General features: G+C 40.2%; 1 protein-coding gene across 5 annotated transcripts in view; it reads left to right on the top strand.

The window, feature by feature from the left end:
- The window catches only part of fam13b (family with sequence similarity 13 member B), a 77,554-nt gene that overhangs the window by 6,682 nt on the left and 49,779 nt on the right, over positions 1-21,093 (top strand). For 3 of the 5 annotated variants that reach the window (XM_079668386.1, XM_079668383.1, XM_079668387.1), the window contains exons 2-6: positions 10,365-10,512; positions 12,412-12,615; positions 17,024-17,236; positions 18,862-19,039; positions 20,158-20,302. In XM_079668386.1, coding sequence (XP_079524512.1) covers positions 12,450-12,615; positions 17,024-17,236; positions 18,862-19,039; positions 20,158-20,302 — 702 coding nt within the window. In that variant the 5' untranslated portion in view covers positions 10,365-10,512; positions 12,412-12,449. Of the gene's footprint in view, positions 1-5,512; positions 5,532-10,359; positions 10,513-12,411; positions 12,616-17,023; positions 17,237-18,861; positions 19,040-20,157; positions 20,303-21,093 lie in introns of those variants that run through there. The other 2 variants (XM_079668385.1, XM_079668384.1) reach the window with 2 other exon arrangements.

The following is a 21,093-nucleotide window of genomic DNA, read 5'->3' as shown; positions in this document are numbered from 1 at the left end:
TTGAAAAAAAAAAACATCTGTAAAAACTAGAATACCCTGTCATTTCTGGTATGCTGAGACAATCCTCTGTCTGTCAGTCTGCTTTGTCACTGTTATGATGCTCTTCTGTCTCATTTGGCAGCGTGCTTACAGCTGGTGTTTTGATGTATTGTTTTAACACAGATGGAAATGACAAGACTAGTACTATCCTGTGTAAGCTTTTTGTTCCGTGTCAATTGAGCCTCATTCAATCCTCGTATAATAGAGCAAAGACAGTTGATTTAACAATGTTCAACCAGAGGCTTCGGGATTTCCTCATTCTATCTCTGTAGTCTTACTTCCTTATTGCACCGTCTCGGTTTCCAAAGCACCGTCAGAACATAAAGACAACTTATGGAGAGGGATACTTTACTTAATGCAGCAGAAGCATACTGTTTGGTGTTTTAGTGAGCAGTAGTCTGGACATTTCCATCAGTGTGAGACAGAGCAAGAGACGTAAGTGATACAGATCAATACTAAATCAATAAAGCTCAATGTCATTTCTCAGATCAGGCCGGCAAGCTCTGCTTGGGCCGCTCTGTGTTGTAAATAACATTTAAACACTTTGCACATTTGATGGCGAGGGAGAAATAAAGATTTACTGTAATTTTTAAACATCAGAGTATCATGATCCTGGATCCTCAGCTGACCCTCATTTTACATTCTTACTTCTAAATTAAAAAAAATTCATAGTTAATAGTGAAATGATTTATTTGTGAGATGTTTTACTGACAGAAACATTTCAAAGCCTTTTAGAAATGCCCTTAAAGTGGTCTAAAATGTGGGTCCAGAAAAGATTAGAGCTTTTTTAATTAATATATTAAGTTGGGCGTTAAGGTTATATATATATATATATATATACATACAGAGATTTTTCAAAACTGTTAATCCTGTTGTAACTGTTTCTTTAAACACCCTGTTTTGGATAAGACCAATGTGGGCAATGTTGCAAATAAGTGTGAATTATAACTTCAGTCATATTAAACTGGAAACAAGCTATGCATGAATGTGTTGAAGTGCGTTGAAAGAAAATGTACTATATCAGAATAATTCAAAATAAGATGAAATAAATGCTGCAGAGGCTTTGGCTGTAAAACAATCGCTAATTTATGCACAGATAATTCATGCAAACATATTCAGTGTAATCGCGGCCCGAGTGTCAACAACAACTCTGGTGCAACAAAAGGATGAAACGGCGCTTAATTACTTTAAGCCCTTATTTATAGTATTTATTAGCCATTCTTCATCTTTTTCCTTTAGTTTTAAGTCGTCTGAAACTCAACACAACATTATATTGTGAGAAAACCAATAAAAAAGGTTTATTATTGAAGCCGGTGAGCTTGCAATGATGTTTTGTAGTTGAGCGTGACCTCTGAAGAGCCAACAGAAATAATAACACATAGTTTTATTATGTTGCACATCAACATTGCTTATGAAGTTCACACAAAGACGATGACTTTAAAGACCAAACACAGAGCTCAATTACAAATAACAGAAACAGACATTTTAAAACGAGTTGCAATAGACATTATCTTAAGCTTTTCTTTTGACTCAGGTTCTTGTTTTCTGCTAACTATGTGCCCGTTCACCCAGATGGCAACCAATCAAACTTCATGCAAATGTCCGAAACAAAACACTCCACTCACACATTTGCCAACACAGAGGCGCACTTGTTTCCACTGTAGGCGTTCAAACTTTTTTTATGCGGAGTCACAGTCCTTCAGGTCGGCAAAGAATGGATCTTATTTTACCGTCTGCCCTTTGGAGCACTTGTATGGAATGACAGCACTTCGGTGAAAGGAGGTGGAGAGTGACGTGAAACCATGATAACCCGGAGTGCACTGAGGCAGGGAGAGAATATTGGACCACCAGTTCAGAGAAACAGCCTCCTCCTCAAGCCGATGCTATTAAACACGGCTCTGAACCCCGGCAGTGGAAGTGCACAGTGCCAATTAACCACAAGCTGCAGAAGTGGTGGTTGCATGGGATGAAACTACACATTATGCAGGAAGTGTGAGTTTACCTAATTAAAGGGCAGGCATATCTTTCTTAAATGATTACAGAAACTTCAGAAATAGACGTTAATGTGCAACCAACATAAACAAACATTCGAACATTCAGTACATTTAGTTCTTTAGTTTGCCAAAAGATGGAAGATTTCAATTTCCTGTCAATGAAAAAAAAAAAATCAGCATATCTCCGTCTTGAACAATGAAGAAACATAGACTGTTTGACAGTTTTGCATGCGTAAATAATCAATTATTCATTATTTAAATGATGGACGATTATTTTTCCTGGAAATCCTATTATTTCAATGGTACATAAAATATGGTCGGCTGGATTATACATAAAACAAGCTTCAGCTCTGTTCCTTCCCTTAGGCATATTGATCAGATACTCAGACTTCAAAGAACTTTCCGAATAGAGCTTTAAAGGTGCAGTCCGTTTACCATATCACGGTATAAACTAAAAAATAAGTCTTTAAAAAGGATCATTATTTTTGTTTGACGGTCCCTTCATCTTTGAAAGTGAATAACGGTACGTCTACACTACAGGCATCAAAAAATGCTTTCAACGCTTCGCCCATTCACTTGAATGGGGTGACGTAGAAGATTTTTAATCTTCGCCGAACTGCATTGTGGGGAGCATGGCTTTGCAAGCATCACGAGCATCTATCGGCATCAAAAGTTGAACAATGTTCAACTTTTGAGGCTCGATGCTTGGCATCAGCCAATCAAATTCCGTTTATGCAAATCCCGCCAGTGCAAGCGCAGCCAATCAAACCGCGTGCAAGCTGGGAGAGCCAGACCGCAGTTCATTTCCTCATATTCCAAACGAGATATTACGGTAGCAAATCACCCGGTTCTTTACGACCGGAACTATTTACCGGTATACAAACCGGAGGAACCAGGCATGGAGGGAGGTGGCAGAGACAGTGGGTGAAACTGATAGTTTTTTCGCCTGTTTGGAGAGTTTATATCCAGTTTACTTCGTTTTAACATTGCTATTGCTTTGTATTTCGGGGGCGGGAGATTCATGTGATTGGTTGCTCGCAAAAAATCGCCAAGCTTCAGACACGCCCAGCTTCAAGATTTTTTCATGCCTGTAGTGTAGACGGGCCGTAATGGGAAGATCCTGATAGTTTGGTCGGAATAGAAGATGGCAAGGCCGGAAAAAAGCCTATGCATGTCCCCCGAAGACATGTGCTTATTAATTTATCACTGACAGCACTGAGCGAGGCTGTGGCAGCGAGCTGCTGCTGCTGCTGATTCAAGGGCAAACACCGGCTTTACTACCCCCATATTTTATTCCCCCTCTCTTCACCTCATATACTCCTCTTCTCCTGCCACCTCCTTCCTCCCCACTGCTTCCTATCTTCTAATCTTCATCTGCCATTATCGTTCTGATGCTCTTTGATTCTCCGTAACGCTGCCTTTCCTTTTCTCATTTTCCCCCTTCATCCATCTGCATTCACGCCCCCCAGCCTGTCTTGACATGCTGCTGCTGTTATCTGCCTTTAAGATACAACCAAGGTTTTAAAAGTGTAAGCAATAGCCGCTTTCACACCAAGTACTTTGCCGTACTTAGTTCCCCCATGGAACTAAAGAGCAGATCGCGCTCACACCGGAATAAGTCCCTGAGGGAAGATTACGCACATGAAGCCGCTGACAAAACACTTTTCTGAGTTTTACGGGGCGTGGTTTGCAATTCGCCCAGCCAATCAGAAATTGGAACTTTTTTCTCCCCTGGAAAGTACCACCTCTCTAGCAGGGACTGAAAAGGGGGGAAAAGTTCTCATGAACTAACTTCTCTTTTTGGTGTGAACGCAAAATCCCTGGAACTATCGGAACTAAAAGGGAAAAGTACTCCGATGTGAAAGCGCCTAATAATGACCCACTACATCCTACAAAGCCTCAGAGGTATCAATTGTAAAATAAATGTGTGCAATCAAATCAATAATTGATTGTGTAATTATCAGTAGCTTCATTTCATTGATCAATTATTGACCCTACATGACGAAATTGCTGACTTGATGCTAATTGTGCTTTTAATATTACTGAATTATTTATCTGAAATAATAAAGTAAAAGGCAGTTGTAGTAACTGAATTTGTAGCTGTATGTCAATGGTTTCCTAAGATCTTTGGCGTGTGGTGCAGTGGGTTGTGTGTTGGTGTTCGGATCAGGGGGTCACAGGTTCAAACCCCACTGCAGTCAGCATGTTGTTGTGTCCCTGGGCAAGACACTTCACCCCAAATTTCTCAAATTGTACGTCGCTTTGGATAAAAGCGTCTAACAAGGGACATGTAATGTCATCTTTATTGAATTATGGTATTTGCTATTTATATTGAAGTGTCAACCTTGCTCCGCCCTTTTTCCAACTTCATTTCCACCGCTTTTTAGAGGAATTGCTCGGATGAAGCAATCCCCATGACCTTTAAGCCAAAAAAAAAGGCATGTGTCAGAAGGTGGCCAAGCCATAGCTTTAATGCATGACTATGGCTGTCGTCTGTACGCTGACCTGCATATTCTATCAGGAGAATCTGCATTATGCATCATGAATATCAAAAGACAGGAGTAAGAACCATTAGTCAGTCAAAGAGAAACATGTTAGGATATCAATGTGAACAATTAGGACCATTTAAACTTAAGTCTACTTATCTTACTTATCAAGCTCAGTGCCAACGTCTTACAGTTAAAAATGTGCACCAGCAGGTTTTAGCTCGACTTTAGGGCGTGTTAGGTGTGTTTGTGGGTTTTAACGGGTCAGTTTCCTCTTTGTATTACTCGCTTTACACCGCAGTCTCATTTGCAAACATTTCCTTCTTTGAGCGCCTGTCTATAAGCTCTTAGTCCACAGAGAGCTGTTTATTCGCTGCTCACACTGTGACATTAAACACTAGTTTCATATTAAACTTGTTATTAATAGACTTCCTGTAACTCAACTCCTTGCAGTTAGGCAGTTTAACATCCGGAATGGCTAACCACCTAATGTCAGCTGAAGATTAACTATCTTCCCATCCGGTGACACTTTAAGAAGTGTTGTAGCCTACGTTTGAGTGAATGGGGAAGTTTCAAGGTAAATGCCACTATTTTGTGCACAGAATGGCATTGTGGTTTCACATTTCAATTAAATATGTTTACCATATTGCCCTCAATGTACGACAACCTTCATTACAGTTATTGGCTGCTTTAAAGATGAGTGGTTGTTGAGTTAAGTCCATGCCTCATATCTGCAGATGCATGCAGGCAGTAAAGATTTCTTCTTATTTGGGATCTGATTGTGTCTGTTTGTCTCTTTGTTCATTCATATACTAGTCACACTCCCACTTTTGCACACTGTGTGTTTTTAAAGGTGTGTCATTGTTTGGATCTGACCAGTCATACCAGAGAGAACAAGGAAGTCATTTAGTCGAGTCACAGGTTGTACGTGAGGTTAGTGCTCCTAATAACCCAACACAGAGTAGACAAATACAGAAATACATTCGATCTGCTGTGGACTTTACGACCAAAGGTCAGTGAGTTTATGTCTGTTGCTTAGAGCTGTTGTTCTGCTTGTTCAAAGATTTAAGTAAACACACTTAACTCACTTCTCTATGGATTTGTTTGTTTGTGAGGTTCTCGTTTGTGAACTGATATACACTTTTAATCATCCCTTTACCTATATATTTATTACCCTCTGGGGATCGTCCTCTTTGAAGCAGGAATGTGATCGATGTTGACTTCTGAAGATAACTCCTGCGGTCCGACCTTTCTCTCTTTGACTTTAAACTCCTCTGATTCAAGTTGACCAGGACAGTCAGCCCACTGATGATAAACTAGGCAGAGTTTAACCGCTTTGATCTTTTTAGGATTTCATAACATGACCCAACTCGGAGGAAATTTGATGATTTATTTATGACCTCTTTTTGAATATGTAATCTTCCGTTTTTTGGTTGTGCACATTGTTGTGATAGCACTGAGGCTATTTGGCAGATCTCAGATTAATCCCAGCAGGGTTTGTATTCTCATATGACTCTGACTTTATTCTCATAAAGCTGCCTTCATGAAATATGAGTGTACTCTTGTTTGTTCATGCAGAAGAAGGTATTGCTTACTTCTGCAATGTTTTTCTCCAATAACTAATATTAAGTGAATTAGTAACGGGATCACTCAGTTAAATTAAATTATCGAGGACGCCAGGGTATGTTTTTGTTTTCTAAATCGGCTTGTTTTGCTGCTGTGTGTTTAATATTAAGTATTTTTTAAGTATACCTCACAGGTTCAAAGTGTATTGTAGTTATTGAATCAGTGACCTCTCCGTTAAAGCACATTTGCGCTAACTGCTGCCACCCTGCAGAGTGCTTCATCTCCGGGTATGTGCAGGTGCCGCTTTTAGAAGCAAACTGAAATCTGATATACGGTAGGCTTATTTAAATTGACTGCCGCAATTACTGTGGTTGAGCCATTATTGAAAACTTAGTGCGAATCAACATCAAGAATCAAGATACAGGTACCCTTCCATACCAGACAATCTGCTTTCTTTCGTCAAGGTTTTTTTCTGTGTCCTTCTACCTCTTAGACCTAGAAAGGTTTATTAACGCCTTTGTTACCTCGAGGTTGGCTCTGTACGTGGGTATGGACCAGGCGTCAATTAAACGCCTGCAGCTAGTGCAGAACCGAACGCAGCTGCACGTCTACTCACTGGCCACAAAAAGCGTGACCACATCACCCCAATTCTGGCCCCACTGCACTGGCTTCCAATTCGGTTCCAAATTGATTTTAAACTCCTTTTATTTGTTTTTAAAGCACTAAATGGGCTGGCTCCGGCCTATATAGCTGAACTCCTCCATCGCCACACCCCAGCCAGAGCTTTAACGTCTGCTGACCAGCTGCTGCTGACAGTGCCCAAGACCAGGCTCAAAACCCGAGGGCACCGAGTCTTCGCAGCAGCTGGCCCCAGGCTCTGGAACACTCTGCCCCTCCATGTGAGGTCGGCCCAGACCCTGGGGGGTTTTAAATCTACTCTTAAAACACACTTCTTCTCCCTGGACTTTTAGTCAGAGCGGAGCACGACTCCTGACTTTTCCCTGTTTTTTTTATATATCTGTTGTAATTGATTGTCTTTTATTGTGACTGTAGTATTTATTACATGTACAGCACTTTGGCCCAACCAAAAATCGCTTTTAAATGTGCTTTATAAATAAACTTTGATTTGATTTAGAAGCTCAAATATCATATATATATTTATTTTTGTCATAGACTGGAACAGGATTAAACAAAGCATTTAACCTAAGACTATTGGAAAGCTTGCACTAACCTGTGGTGTCTTTGTTAGGGGTAGAGAATCAGAAGTTTGACACTGTAGTCCTACTGAGTGTTCAGGCCAATATCAGCACTGTGTTTAGAAAAAAGTGAGTGTCGTGTATTGCTTTATTTCCGGTGAGACAAAAAAAGTTTGGAGTTGTACATCCAGGAGATTGAAAGCTTATCAGATGCCAGAACACAGCATAGCGTTTATAAAGCTATGAGCAAACATTTGACAGCTCTAGATGTCTTGTGACAGTTTATTGAGCTTTGATGATTGCTATGTAAAGAGTAGAAGAACCCTTTACCTGGTACAGAGTAATCGAACAGAAATGAAGGAGGTTTACAAACCCTTTTTACAGACTTATGTCTGAACATTCTTTAGTTATATGTCTTCCCTTATAAACCTTTCTCCGTATTCTCAAATTCCCCATGGGCTTTTTGCTCTTCAGACTTTAGGTTTTCTCTTTCTCACTTACTTTCTCTTTCTCACTCTTTAGTGCACCGCCTCAACTTTCTCAGTTTCCCTTCTAACAATGGGCCTCATTGTTGAGCGGGAGGTCGTCAAGCATGATATCGGGGATTAAGACACACAGACAGACAGAAGGAAACACAGACAGAGCTATTCTAGACTGTTCCATTACTGACCTCACTACACAGGCCTTTTTAAGGTCAGTTTTCAATGCAGACGAGACGCTGGTTTGGGAACATTGAGTTCCTTAATCTCCGAGTGTCATTGTCCTCTTCTGTCTGCTACAGCCCAAGTGTGTCATGTTTTAAAGTTAAAAGACCACCCTCGCTTAAAAGAAGTCTGCACTATGATACTGTGCTTTTTAGGTCCCTTGTTGGCTGTTATAATCAACAGTATGTAGTTATCCTTTTTTTCTTATTTATTCAGTTAGCTGAGAACAATGCTATCTGGTCTGTGGTACCTATTTTGGGTTTTAATTGTAAGGGACCTCACAAATACAAGAATTTCTGCTCCAACAGTGGGATTTTCTTTAGCTTTTTTAAAGAGGCTCAGGACCCGGCAGTGCCAGTTCAGTTGGTCTTGGAAAGAACAGAGGCAGCTGAAGAATGGCTTTAGAGGACTCAGAAATCCTCATGAGCAAACACAACATTCTTTAACCCCCGTTTAATAAGCTTTGGTATTAACCTGAAAATGAAATTCAGTTCTTCAGCCGGCTAAAAATAAAAAGTTTGTTTACTCCTTCTTCATTTCTCAGAGTTCAGTAAGAGGCCATATCATTTATAACACTTCTCAGGTATTCACTGAAAGGATTCACCATATAAGACCGCGAAATGGGAACATAGCGAAAAGGAAATATTATCCCAGAGATGGAAAATCACCCATATTGGTGAGAGGTGAAGATTAATCCTGCTCGGGTTAAGTTAACTTCATATATAACACACCGTGCAAAGCAATATATGGTCCTAACTAGGGCTGATATACTAAACGTGTATCTTCCATTACTCAGACGATTCTTTTCTAGACTGATGAAATAATGGTTGTAAACAATTTTCTCAGAAAAAATAGAGAACATTAACTATTTCGAGTGTCTCGTAGTCCAATGTGATTTATCTACAGTGAATGTATAAAAAGGTCAAAGATATTCCAGGATTTTGTCCAAACCGGGTAACAGGGGGGCTGCACCCTCTTACTTTCAATGTGCGCCCTCATACCGAAATGCAGATTTCCCCCGTAAAATGTTAAAGTGATGCCAGTAAATAATATTTCTGCTGGTCAAAAACTGTATGATTAAAAAAGAATATATGAAAATCGTGCCGAATAGACCGTCAGACAGCATAGACAGCTTTGTTCTCCGACGACACGGTGTTGTTTACGTCTGCGGCACCATTTTGTATCCGGGCGCCATCTTCTCTCGAGAATTTATATATCTTATGTACAAGATCAGTGCCACAGTATTGCCCTCGTACTATATTTGTCAAAAAAAAGAAGATATTCGGCATTTCCTGCCACTTTCGCATGGAAAAAGTATTTTTAATATCATTTGTAATTTTTAGCTTTGAACAATTCAAATCACTTGATACTTAAATACTAAATCAATATGATTTTTCTTCACTCCCTTTTATCACATTTCTAAATCACTGTCTCTCTGACTCTTAGAAGAAGTACTGTCACTGTGTCTTTATTATTTGACCATATTATGGCCACACTCTCAAACAGGCAGGGAGTGTTTTTCTCTTCATGCACACTGGGACCACCTTTAATCTTATCTTGCATATAACACCCTTCTACAACGCACACTTTTGACAGCCTTATCCATCAAACACATGCTCATTCACAGGTATACCGCTTCCATATGAAATAACACACTCTCATTCAATTTGCAGCAAACAACACACCTAACATACACGGATCCGATGTGACAGTTTTCCCCCACATTCACAAGGGCATGTACGGACATGCCCATGAAATGCACAACTCACACACACTCACACACACACAGCGATCACACTTTTTGTTGTTTCTGGTAATTATCATTTCGATGTTCGCCTCGAGCTGACGCTGAATTCAGACGACATGATATCTCGTTCCTCGAAGTAGGAGGATAAGATTAGATCAGAAGGAGAGGAGTGGATAAAGGAAAAGACAGGATGGTGCTAATGGTTTAGTCATTGTCGGATCAGAGGCTTTTTTTCTACTTATCTATATTTTGCCATAAATACCTTATGTTAGAATTAAAATGTTGTCAACGCTCATTCTGTGATGCAATCCTTTGGCGTTATTTGTTGTCTCTTTGGTCACCTGCCTCCAATTTGTATAAATGTTTAATAAGGTTTTGTTCATAATTAATTGTACCTTGCCAACTTGACAAAAGGCGTTGAGAACAGAACATATATCTACATGGAACATCTTTAAAAACTGCATTTTATTACAATAGAAAGCACTAACTAAGCAGATGTTTGGAACTTAACAGATGTCTTTTTTTTCTCCACCTCTGTCTACCCTCCCCACCTTCTTCTTTTCACCCTATTATCTCCTTGTCTTTTGTTCCCCCTCCCCTTTCTCGTCCCCCTCTGTCTCTCCTCAGTGCAGATATTAGGGAATCCTGCAAGGGGGATTAGCGGTCCGTCAATGAGGAACTACCGGCTCATCTTCTGCCACAACCTGAAGCAGCCATAGAGGGTTTGGTGGTTCACTGGCTAGAGGGGGAGAGCATAGGATACACTTTCACTGCTGTACGGTGAGTTCACACACACACACACACACACACACACACACACACACACACACACACACACACACACACACACACACACACACACACACACACACACACACACACACACACACACACACACACACACACACACACACACACACACACACACACACACACACATAATTTGCTATAAAAACGATTTGTATATTACAGTTAGGGATGCTCCGATCGCCAATTTTGGGGCCGATCGCCGGAATCAGTATCGGCCGATACCGATCGCGTGGGCATCCATTTAATGTGATGTTTAAAACAAAACACAATATTTTATCTGAGATCTTGTGTAACCTTAATTCAATTGAAATGAGACCAAACATTTGCTAATTTTCCTCCTGGACTCCATCTGCCACTGTTTGTTTTGCGATTACTCACCAAGCGACCATCATCAAAGTCAAACTGAAAACTGAAATGAATGTTGCCAATTCTTTCTCGCTTTGCATCAATTTACGTCTCATTCTCTGACTCAGCTTTCACAGCATCGCCTTTGCATGGTAACTAAGGAGTGATGATGACAAGAGGACATGACAAATACTGTATGGATAAGACTTCAATTAAAGTAATGGCCTTTGTATGTGGATTATATAACAACTGACTTTCACCCACACTGATTCATGTTTATGTAATTAAATCATCCACTTTGAGAGCAAATGGTTGTAAGAAAATGAAATAATACTACCTTGTGCAGAGGGAAATCAGTGTGTGCAACTTTAGCCAGATAGTGTCAGGATTCAGGAAAAGGTAGGACCCAAAGGCAGAATTAAAAAAAGGTCAAGGAACAAAAGGCGAGCTTTATTTTGTAAAGCTGATGACTGAAAAAACATGACATAAAATAAACAGGTAGCAGCCAAACAAAAACTGACCGTGAGCAACATGGAGGGAGACAGGAAAGACAATGAACCGACATGGAGCACAGGGGAAGACAAGACTAAATACAAAGAAGGGTAATCACAGGACAAGACACAGGTGGGCAGGGGAGGCAGAAACACAGGGGCAACAGGTGAACACAATCAGGCACAGGAGAGAAAACACAGGAAGGAAGACGAGACACAGGGAATTGCAAAAATAAAACCCATGACAAGACATACAAAACTAAAATCGTGACAGATAGCTTATCAATCAGACTTCCTTGATAAAGCACCCTTCAAACAAATGAGGATGATCAAAGTAGTAACAAGTTAATAAAACAATCTAGAAAAAAACAAGTCACAATGTTCAACAGTAAAGTGTAAAAGTATACGTAATGAAATAAATAAATGATCATTTAAAACATGACGTAAAAGCCAGACCAGGAACATAGACAGAATTCCTGTCAGACAGCACCCCCCCCCCCCTTACCTGATTCTGTCTCCTTCTCTTCCCGCCTTCTTTTCCCGCCTGCTCCCAAAATGCAGCACTACATTAAGTCTCGAGAATGAATTTTCTCGTCCCACACACTGGACCTTTGAATACGAGAATGTCATTAGGGCGTTGTTCACTATTTTAGAAACAACTTTTTTATTTTGTTATTTTATAACAGCCATAGACTTCCCCATTCCCAGACACATAATTAACTTTGTTTTGCACTCCTCCTCCTCCACCTGTTCTTCCTCCTTTAAATCATTTTTTGGGTGCTCTCTATTCTCCGGTTTCCCTTCCTCCTTTTCTTCCCTGGTTTAGTGTGAGAAAGGTAGGTTCACACACACGTAACAGTGTGTAAAACATGCCACTCCCACATTTTTGCCGGTGCTGTTTCTAATTATTTTGCTTGTGAATAGCACAGCAACTTGCACGCAATAGGTTTCTCTTTTCCATTATTTGTGCAAATGACTGAAATGTCTTTACCACGCTGCACTTTCGAATAACCCTCCTTCTTTTTTCCTGAAGACGTGAGGTCTTGGCGGGGTTGTGGTGAGGAGGAGGCCATGAGGAAGAGCGTGTCTCCGTTGCCAGGCAACGAGGGCGGGAGCTCAGCAAGCACTACGCGTGTTTTTGGCGTTCCTCTGGAGGATGTGACGCGCACACACACCCTCAGCGGCCATGAGGTTCCTGCGCTGGTGAAACACATCGTCGACTACATTGAAGAGCATGGTGAGACACACACACACACACACACACACACACACACACACACACACACACACACACACACACACACACGAACAGACACACGTATGTAACACATACTCATACACAGTGAAGCTCGAACAGAACATTCAAGAATTTTTTTTGCTGGGATTTATTCCGTTTTAGGTAAATGTAGATTTTTTTTTTACTTTTGGGCATTAGAGTAGGTGTCACATCATTAAATATCAAATATCGGATTCATTTTGGAATTATTTCCACAAAGCATTATTCACCAACCTACTGTAAAATAACAACACTAACATAGCTGATGATGCCAATGCAACAATTTCAGTAAATGTAAATGCCTGATAAACCAATCAAATCACTATTGTGATATATTTACATGACTCATACTCACCAATGGTGATGCATTTGTTTGCAGACATGTATATCAGTCATTTGATTGTTAGATCTTCTTAAGTAATGTCTGTAACATAATGGTCATCTGAAAACGTATACACAGTTATTGACCCAATACTAAATTAAACACCATTTTAATTTGAGATATATTCATTCATCATTCACTTGTATCAAAGCAACACCGGATTATGTTTCATTCATCAAGTGAACATTTGTAATTTTTAATTGAAGAGGTTTTTGTCTCATTTCAACAAAGCGTTGCATTTATTCTTTACCGCCTTATGTTCAGTATAGTTACACAGGACTTTGGTTTGACTGAAAATGCAGAACCATAATGACATTTCACGACACTTCACATTGAAATGGGAAAGCAGGAATAAGGCTGTGAGCTTCAGCCCTCTTGAAGTCCTTAATTGGTGTCCCACTTGAAGAACATACTTCTAATCGCTCAGTTACATCTGATTGCCTTCTGAAATGTTCCGGTTTCCTAAGCACGCCCTCCAGCTATTGATTGCATCACGATAAACCAAATATGTCGTTGGGGGAGATCCAGTTTCTGCGATAAGATGAACTCTGAATGCACCACGGTCCGCTTCCTCCTTCATTGCATAACACTTCTGTCAACTTCAGTTCTTCTAGTGAAAACACAAGAACTGAACAGTGACAAGAGCAACCTACCATAGCCTGGCTCCGGGCCGTTCCCACATCAGTTCCCCTGGACACTTCCCTTCAGGCCTGGCAGAGCAGGAACTTCAGTCTTATGTCACCGTCTTTATACCAGCAGGTTGGCAGTTCAGACGTCTTGCTCTGGAGGCTGAGATGGATAAACAAACAGCCACTTTTGGAGCCAAATTTAAGTTCTTAAACTAACCAGTCAGCGCTCGAATTAATCATTTGGCTCGCATTAATGCTGGCTGCGTAACACCCTCCGTACCAGTGCTGTGTTGCATAACCCACACAGCCGTCAGCCAGACACCAAACCAGCCGATCCTCTTTGTGCTTAGGACGCATTGTAGGTGCAATCCCTGAAGAACTTAAAGGGGACCTATCATGCAAAATGCACTTTGTGATGTCTATTATACAGAAATATGTGTCCACGGTGCGTCGGGGAACTCACGCAGCGTCAGAAAATAAAACCCTCTCTCTTTTCCTTTTAAAAACGGGTGTGCAACGAGCAGACACAGATTCCATCCGAACTGACGTCAAATCGGCAGCGGACCCACAGAAAGTTGCTTTCAGAAACAATGCCTGACGTGTTTTGGACGTAATCTCGTCTTTGTTTACATTAGCAAGCCTCGCTAACACTCAGAGCTAAGCTGTACTGTAGAGCACATGTGTTTAAAAAGCAGGAAATAAAAAAAGGAACTCACCTTGTGATAAACCCGCAAGAGAAAAGAAATTTGAGCTCCATACTATTTCAGAAATATCCTTGACGTGGTTTAAACAGGATGGCGTTTTATCACAGCAGAATTTAACTTTATCTCCGGTAGAATTCTGATCAGGCATTAGCTCCGCCTCCTCTTCTTTCTTTTTTTTCAAGCTAAGGACCCAAAATCTCTAATTCTCTAACAGGGCTGCAAAAGAGGGGTTTGAGCAGTAAGAGGCATGGCTACAATGGGAGATCTGTTTGGTATTTTGAAAAAAAAACTTCACAGACATGTTTTGTATAGGTATGGACCTACAATATATTTTTCAAATATCGCATGTGAAAAGTAGTACAAGTGTGTTGGATAAGCATTTTAATAATACCTGAGGGTTGTGAGTCTTAATCAGAGCTTCAAGAAATGATTTCAAAAAACATATCTGCTAACATAACCAGTTGAAGTTGGGTTAAGCCAATTAAAACCTTCCCTTTTCTAATTTCCTTTCTCTTTTATATCCTGTCTGACATAAAATGGTCTTGTTAAACCAGTGTAGTCAGTGGATATGTTTTAATGAAGCTTCACCTCGATCCCCCTCAACTGACCAGTGAAGCAGGTCGATGGTTGGTGTGCCCCAGGGAGCGCTCGATCATAAGAGGTTATGTAATAAGTCTTTAATCCTCTCCGGGCCTCTGCTGGCGTTTAATTAGAGTGGTGCTGCCAGTCCAGAAGTTATTCAGCCAGTGAAAAGGCCTTAATCCCTCTTATTTGGTTTGTGTGTGATGTCGGAGGTCTGAGAAGGAGCAGGGTGTTGAAAATATGAACTGAAAAGGTAATCTGATGTTAAACAGAGATTGGAAATGTAAATTACTTGAAGGTGTATCAACCGAAGTTGTGGTATTGATTAAAGATAACATCGTCTATTCAATTCAAACAAGGAACGGCTGCTTTGGTTGATATTTAACAGTGTTTCAAAGAGCTACAATGTTTTAATTTAATATTTTCTCAAGTATATGGGGATGACATTTGAATGTTTATTTAGCTTACATTGTAATCACTGGATGATTTCCTGTAAGCAAACTATTTTGTATTGACTTGTAAATGGGAATAAGTCCCACGGGACATTGTGTTCCCTGGAGTCTGATTTTATAATCTGAAAAGCCACAATATTAGCACTTAAACATCTTGAAGCATTGTCTTTAAGCTTCCTTTGGGTGGGACTTCGGCGATAGCTATCATGACGATATGATGATAATGTCTTGATATGCGAGAGGATTAGTCAAAAATAACAGCACTGTGTAGAAATGGAGAGGAAACGAGCACGCTGGGCCCGCCTAAGCTGCTTAATGCTTCAAAACTAAGTGCTTGTTGGATTGTCAAAAAGCTTTTTCTCTGGCAATTATTGTAACTTTCCCGAACCGACAAGCGTTCCTCCTCCATGCAGCGATCGGCAGGTGTTCGGAGGAGTGAAAGTATGCAGACTACAAACTTCTTTTTCAAGCTATCCTTTTTCAAATAGGGACCAACAGCATGAATTCCTTTCTGGGAACTCTGTCCGACAGTGTGCGTCATTATTCCCATTTGTACGATTCATCACATCTCTCCCCTGTCTACTTTGGCAGGCTCTTTATGCCCAGCTCTGAGTGTGGTGGTTCAGACCTGGCATAAAGACTTTAGACATGTTCAGTCAGCTCTCCGTTCAATCTAGTTGGTTTGAATCATAATGGACTCATTAATACTTTATTGGAAAATACACCCAAAAACACCAATCAGTCATTGTTTGCACACTGATGTATCGTAAGGACTAAATCAATCCAAAAACAGCTTGGAGTTTATTGGAACATCGGCATGATTTTAATTTGAGGACATCTGACTAGTAGTTGTTATAGTAGCTACCAACAGCAGTATTTGTAGCAGAACACATGACACAAGAAGAACAGATGGCTTATTATCTAAACGTAGATAAACCCAATAATATAAAAAAAAAACTGGTTTAATCCCTGAGATAATTTGCTGATGCTATCAGTTTGTCTCTTAAATCATAAACGCTCAACATTCAGCAATGTTGTCACACAGGAAACAGTCAGTGTGGTCAGGCCTCTTGTTTCATACTGATGAGGGAGGGGTTCACCTGCTCAAATGTATTTGTATATATATACACACACACACACACACACACACACACACACACACACACACACACACACACACGCACGCACGCACGCGCGCGCGTTTCCCCTGCAATACCGTGGTGACCGTATGTAAACTTTGTTTTAATATTCAAGTCAGCATTTCTTAACTGAATAAGCAACCAGTTGGACCTTTGCACCTCCCAGTTTGCCATAATACCAAAATGTTAGTCAGTTATTTATTTTTGACAGTCCAGAGGATTTTACATTAAGTCCAAAGTTTAGAAATATCACATGACAAATACCAGGTAGTAACTGGTTGTAATTATCACTAGAACTAGGCAAATGAAACAGCCATTGCAGGCTGTAAATAATTGTCTCGGTAATGGAGTTTAGTTTGATCAAAAATAATTTGACGTACACTAAATAACCACATCAAGCTCAGAAAATATTAACTAAATATAAATGATGTGATGATGTAAAGAAAGTTTGTAAGGTTATTAATGATAGCTGTGTCCTCAGGTCACCTGGACCTGGAGGGGCTCTTCCTTGTGAATGGCAACGCAGAGCGCGTGGATTGGCTGCGGCAGCGCTACGACAGCGGGGAGGAGGTGGCGCTGCAGAAGGAGGCGGACCTGGCGTCTGCGGTCAGTTTGCTGCGGCTCTTCCTGCAGGAGCTTCCTGAGCCCGTTATCCCAACAGCGATACAGGGACACATCCTGCAGCTCCACCAAGGTGTGTGACACCCCCTGCTTTGAACCATGTCACTTCACCACTCAATGTTTTTGTTATTTGATCCACTTTACCAACATTTTGTGTTTTCCTTTCTTTCTTTTTTGCTCCATTCAATGTTAGTTTGTGATTTTATTTTTGCCTGTTGCAAATAACAAAGTGTATTTTTTCGTATTTGTCCATCTGTACAAAACACACACCATTGTATCCCATTTCTGGATTTTCATCAACATTGATTTGGTGTTCACATGTTATGTTCACTTACTGCTCAGACTTACTGTACTGCAAGGACATAAATGGTGTCTTCCGTCAATATTAAAACCTAATACACAAATGTACCTTAAATGTACATTGTCATTTTAATTTATTCTCAATAATTATTACAATGCAATCATTTCTACATTTGCTATTTTATTGTGCTGTCCCTCCTCCATGTCTTGTCCTCTTTTGCCTCGGTTTCTATCAGAGATAATCTTTTCTAATCCTCTTGTCATGATCATGGTTGTCTCTATCGCTGTCCTGCAGATAACAGCTGTGGGGGAGTTTGCAGGGACTCTCCATGTCACGTCATTCATTTTTCATTCTCTTCTATTTTATACGATATGATACAATATTATGATTTATTAAAAATATAACTACATTTTCCTCCCTAATGCCATCTCTTTTTACACCCCATTGCATCTCTACCAGAGGAATATACATTGTTCTTTATCTGTGTCTGCATTATGTATTTTCTTCCAGGTCAACTGTGAGCAAACACATAGGACTTGATATCACATTATTTACTGCTCAGTATAAGTAAATATACAGAAATGAAACGGGGCATAGAGAGGCGAAGTCCCCCACTTTCCGGGGACCACCATGGGACCGTATTTCGGAAAAATAATGTATTGAAGTCAATGGAGAGAGAAAACGTATCTTTCAATCCCGTTTCAGTTGTGCCATGAATTACACATATGATGTTTGTCAATCTTAACAAAAATTTCCATGTCAAAAAAGTCACTGTTTGTCGTAAAATTGTTGAAATATAAGACTATGAAAAATATGGAACTAGAAAGACTACAAATCCCAGAATCCCGGTCCAGCATGCTGGCTCTTACGGAACCGACTAACCCCCATTTTGTGTATGTACAGCTCTCAACGTGCCCAGACTTGGAGTTATTTTCACCTCTTGTAATACTTTTCGTCTCATTCTGAAAGAAAGAAGTGAAATGTGCCAACGTGACGGCCGTCTTGGTGTGTGGTGCAGGAAGGGAGAAGTAGTTCATTGAGCGGTTTCACACCAAAAAAAAGTGTTCCTTCACAGTTTTACGACACATTTATATTTTTTTGACTTGCAAAATGATCTTTTAAATTGACAAACATCATATGTGTAATTTGTCGCACAATTCAAACGGGATCGATAGATAATCTTTCTCTCTCCATTGACCTCAATACATAATTTTTCCGAAATAAAGTCCCATGGAGCTTCCCGGAAAGGGAGGGACTTCGCCTCTCTATTGTAGCAAAATGAAGTGCAGCATTGTACTAGTTCAATAAACAGCCTATTCAATAACATTAATGACAGTAAGTAAGTTATGTTGAATGCAATAAAGATGTAATGATATTCTACTCTTAAACATCCCCAGATTACAGCAATGAGGAGGACCTGTTTAGAAACCTGAAGTACCTGCTGCAGCAGCTTCCTCTGCTAAACTACGGTCTGCTGCGCTTCCTCTGCCGCTTCCTCACCAGCGTGGCCTCCCTCCAGCAGGAGAGCTGGAACATCGGGATGCTGGCCGCCGTCTTCGGGCCTGACATCTTCCAGTAAGACGTCTCTTCAGGGCTGTTTAGTTATTAATAATCACAGTCGTTGTCCCTTTGCAATAAAGATGTACTAATTGATTTCTTTGCTGATTCAAATTTCAGATTTCAATTTGCTTTCTTTTTCAGAACTATTATTAACAGCTTACAAGAAAACTTTTAAAACTTTTATTTAATGGATAACTTACTTGTATGGTTAAACGAATCATTGAAAAAATATAAATATACACTGTGTTGGTAGGCCCTGTTATAGAGAATAAACTATTTATTATATGCCCCAAACTATTTTTGTTTGTTTGTTTGTAGCCTTTATTTATCCAGGTGAAATCCCATTGAGATCAACAATCTCTTTTTCAAGGGAGACCTGCAGCACATTGGTTACACATGTAAACATAAATACAACAGAAAACAAAAAGGACGTCAGACAACATAATTACAGATGTACAATTTAAAAACCTATTCACAATGACCGGTACCATGAGTATCAAATATCATTTCATCCAGCCGAGCTTTAAAATGATGCAGGGGAACCAAAATGCTCAGTTTCAAAATGTTTTGCAGAGTGTTCCAAGCTAGAGGAGCTGCGCACATAAAAGCTTTAGTGCCTAAAATAATCCTAGCACTTAGCACATGTAATAAAAACACATCCTGGGATCTTAGGCAATAGCTACTTGCGACTCTCTGTGAAATCAGAGAGCAGATATAAGTCTGTAGTTTACCCAGCATGGCTTTATATATGAACGTGTACCAATGACTGAGCCTCCGAACAGTAGGTGATGGCATACAGGGTAAAGTGATGAGTAAGTGCTTTACAGTTAGTCACAAATCTCAGCGCACTGTGATAGGCGGCATCTAACTTGATTAGGTAATGGGCTAACTTTATGGGCAGGTATTTGTTTATTAATACAAAACTGTTAATGATTCTATGTGGATTTACAAGAAAGTAAACATGTCTGTATATTATATTAACTCCCTCATCTGAAGCAACAGCCTCTATAAATATATGAAAAGGTATAATCTTTCCAAGGAACTTAGATGTTTATATATGCATTTATTCAGCTTTGGCAATTGTTAAACATCCAGAGGCAAACATTGTACTAACAACACACTCTTGTTTGCAGTCTGTCAACAGAAGGAGAGGACCTCCGAGACCAGGAGTCTGTCAGCAGAGTTTTGGCCGAGCTGTTAGACAACCAGGAGGGCCTGTTCGACTCGGAGGAAGATGACGTCTCCACCACCAACGACTACAGCTCCATCAACGAACAGGTACCGCTAATCACTTCTGTTTCTAACTGCTGTCACTCATTCAATCGGTCTTATTTGGACAGGATGTCAGTATCCTCTACTAAATCTGGTAATGGCATACTATGCGAAGGATTTTGAGTAAGTATAGGGTGTCCGCGGGGTCTTAAAAAGGATTAAAAGTTGATAAATCTATTTAGCGAAAGTTAAGGCTATTCAAAAGTATTAAACGGCATTCTCCAAGGTTTTACATTTTGTAGCTTGTTTTCAATAAGTATATCAATTGTCCAAAGAGGTTGTATTCTACAGTGTGCCTGAATGTAATCATTGCGTAGATGTGTAGTGTGATTCTGTGTAGTTTATTGATGGCATCCCGTTGGGTTTGACGTCATCTGAACAGGACATCGCACGCTCACTGCTTGATAGCGCGCGCAGGCCCGTTTACGCCGGTTGTTAAGCAACATCGTTATGGGGAAATGCAAGTTTGCGCCCAAATGGTTGCAAGATAAGGAGGAAGGACAATCAATACTGTATATAGTCAATGTGAGGTAAAGTGTGTCGCCAAGGTAACCAGTTAGAACTCAAAGTGGCAATGAGGTCTTAAAATGTATGGAAAGGGTCTTAAAAAAGGTCTTAAAAGGTTTTACATTTGACTTCAGGATTCCTGCTTATACCCTGAATGTATAGATATCTCCAAATGTGCCAGTATGTAAATGAAAAGAAGGTATGAATGTTTTTTTAGCCGTCAGAGACAAACATTGGTTATTCATTCGAGCCTTTGGCCTTGAGCCTACACATCTCCCCTCCTGCTGTAC

This window comes from Notothenia rossii (assembly GCF_949606895.1).
Source record: "Notothenia rossii genome assembly, chromosome: 3".
NCBI classification, from domain to species: domain Eukaryota; kingdom Metazoa; phylum Chordata; class Actinopteri; order Perciformes; family Nototheniidae; genus Notothenia; species Notothenia rossii.
The sequence above is the reverse complement of the archived record's forward strand: the minus strand, read 5'-3'. Positions and strand labels throughout refer to the sequence as shown.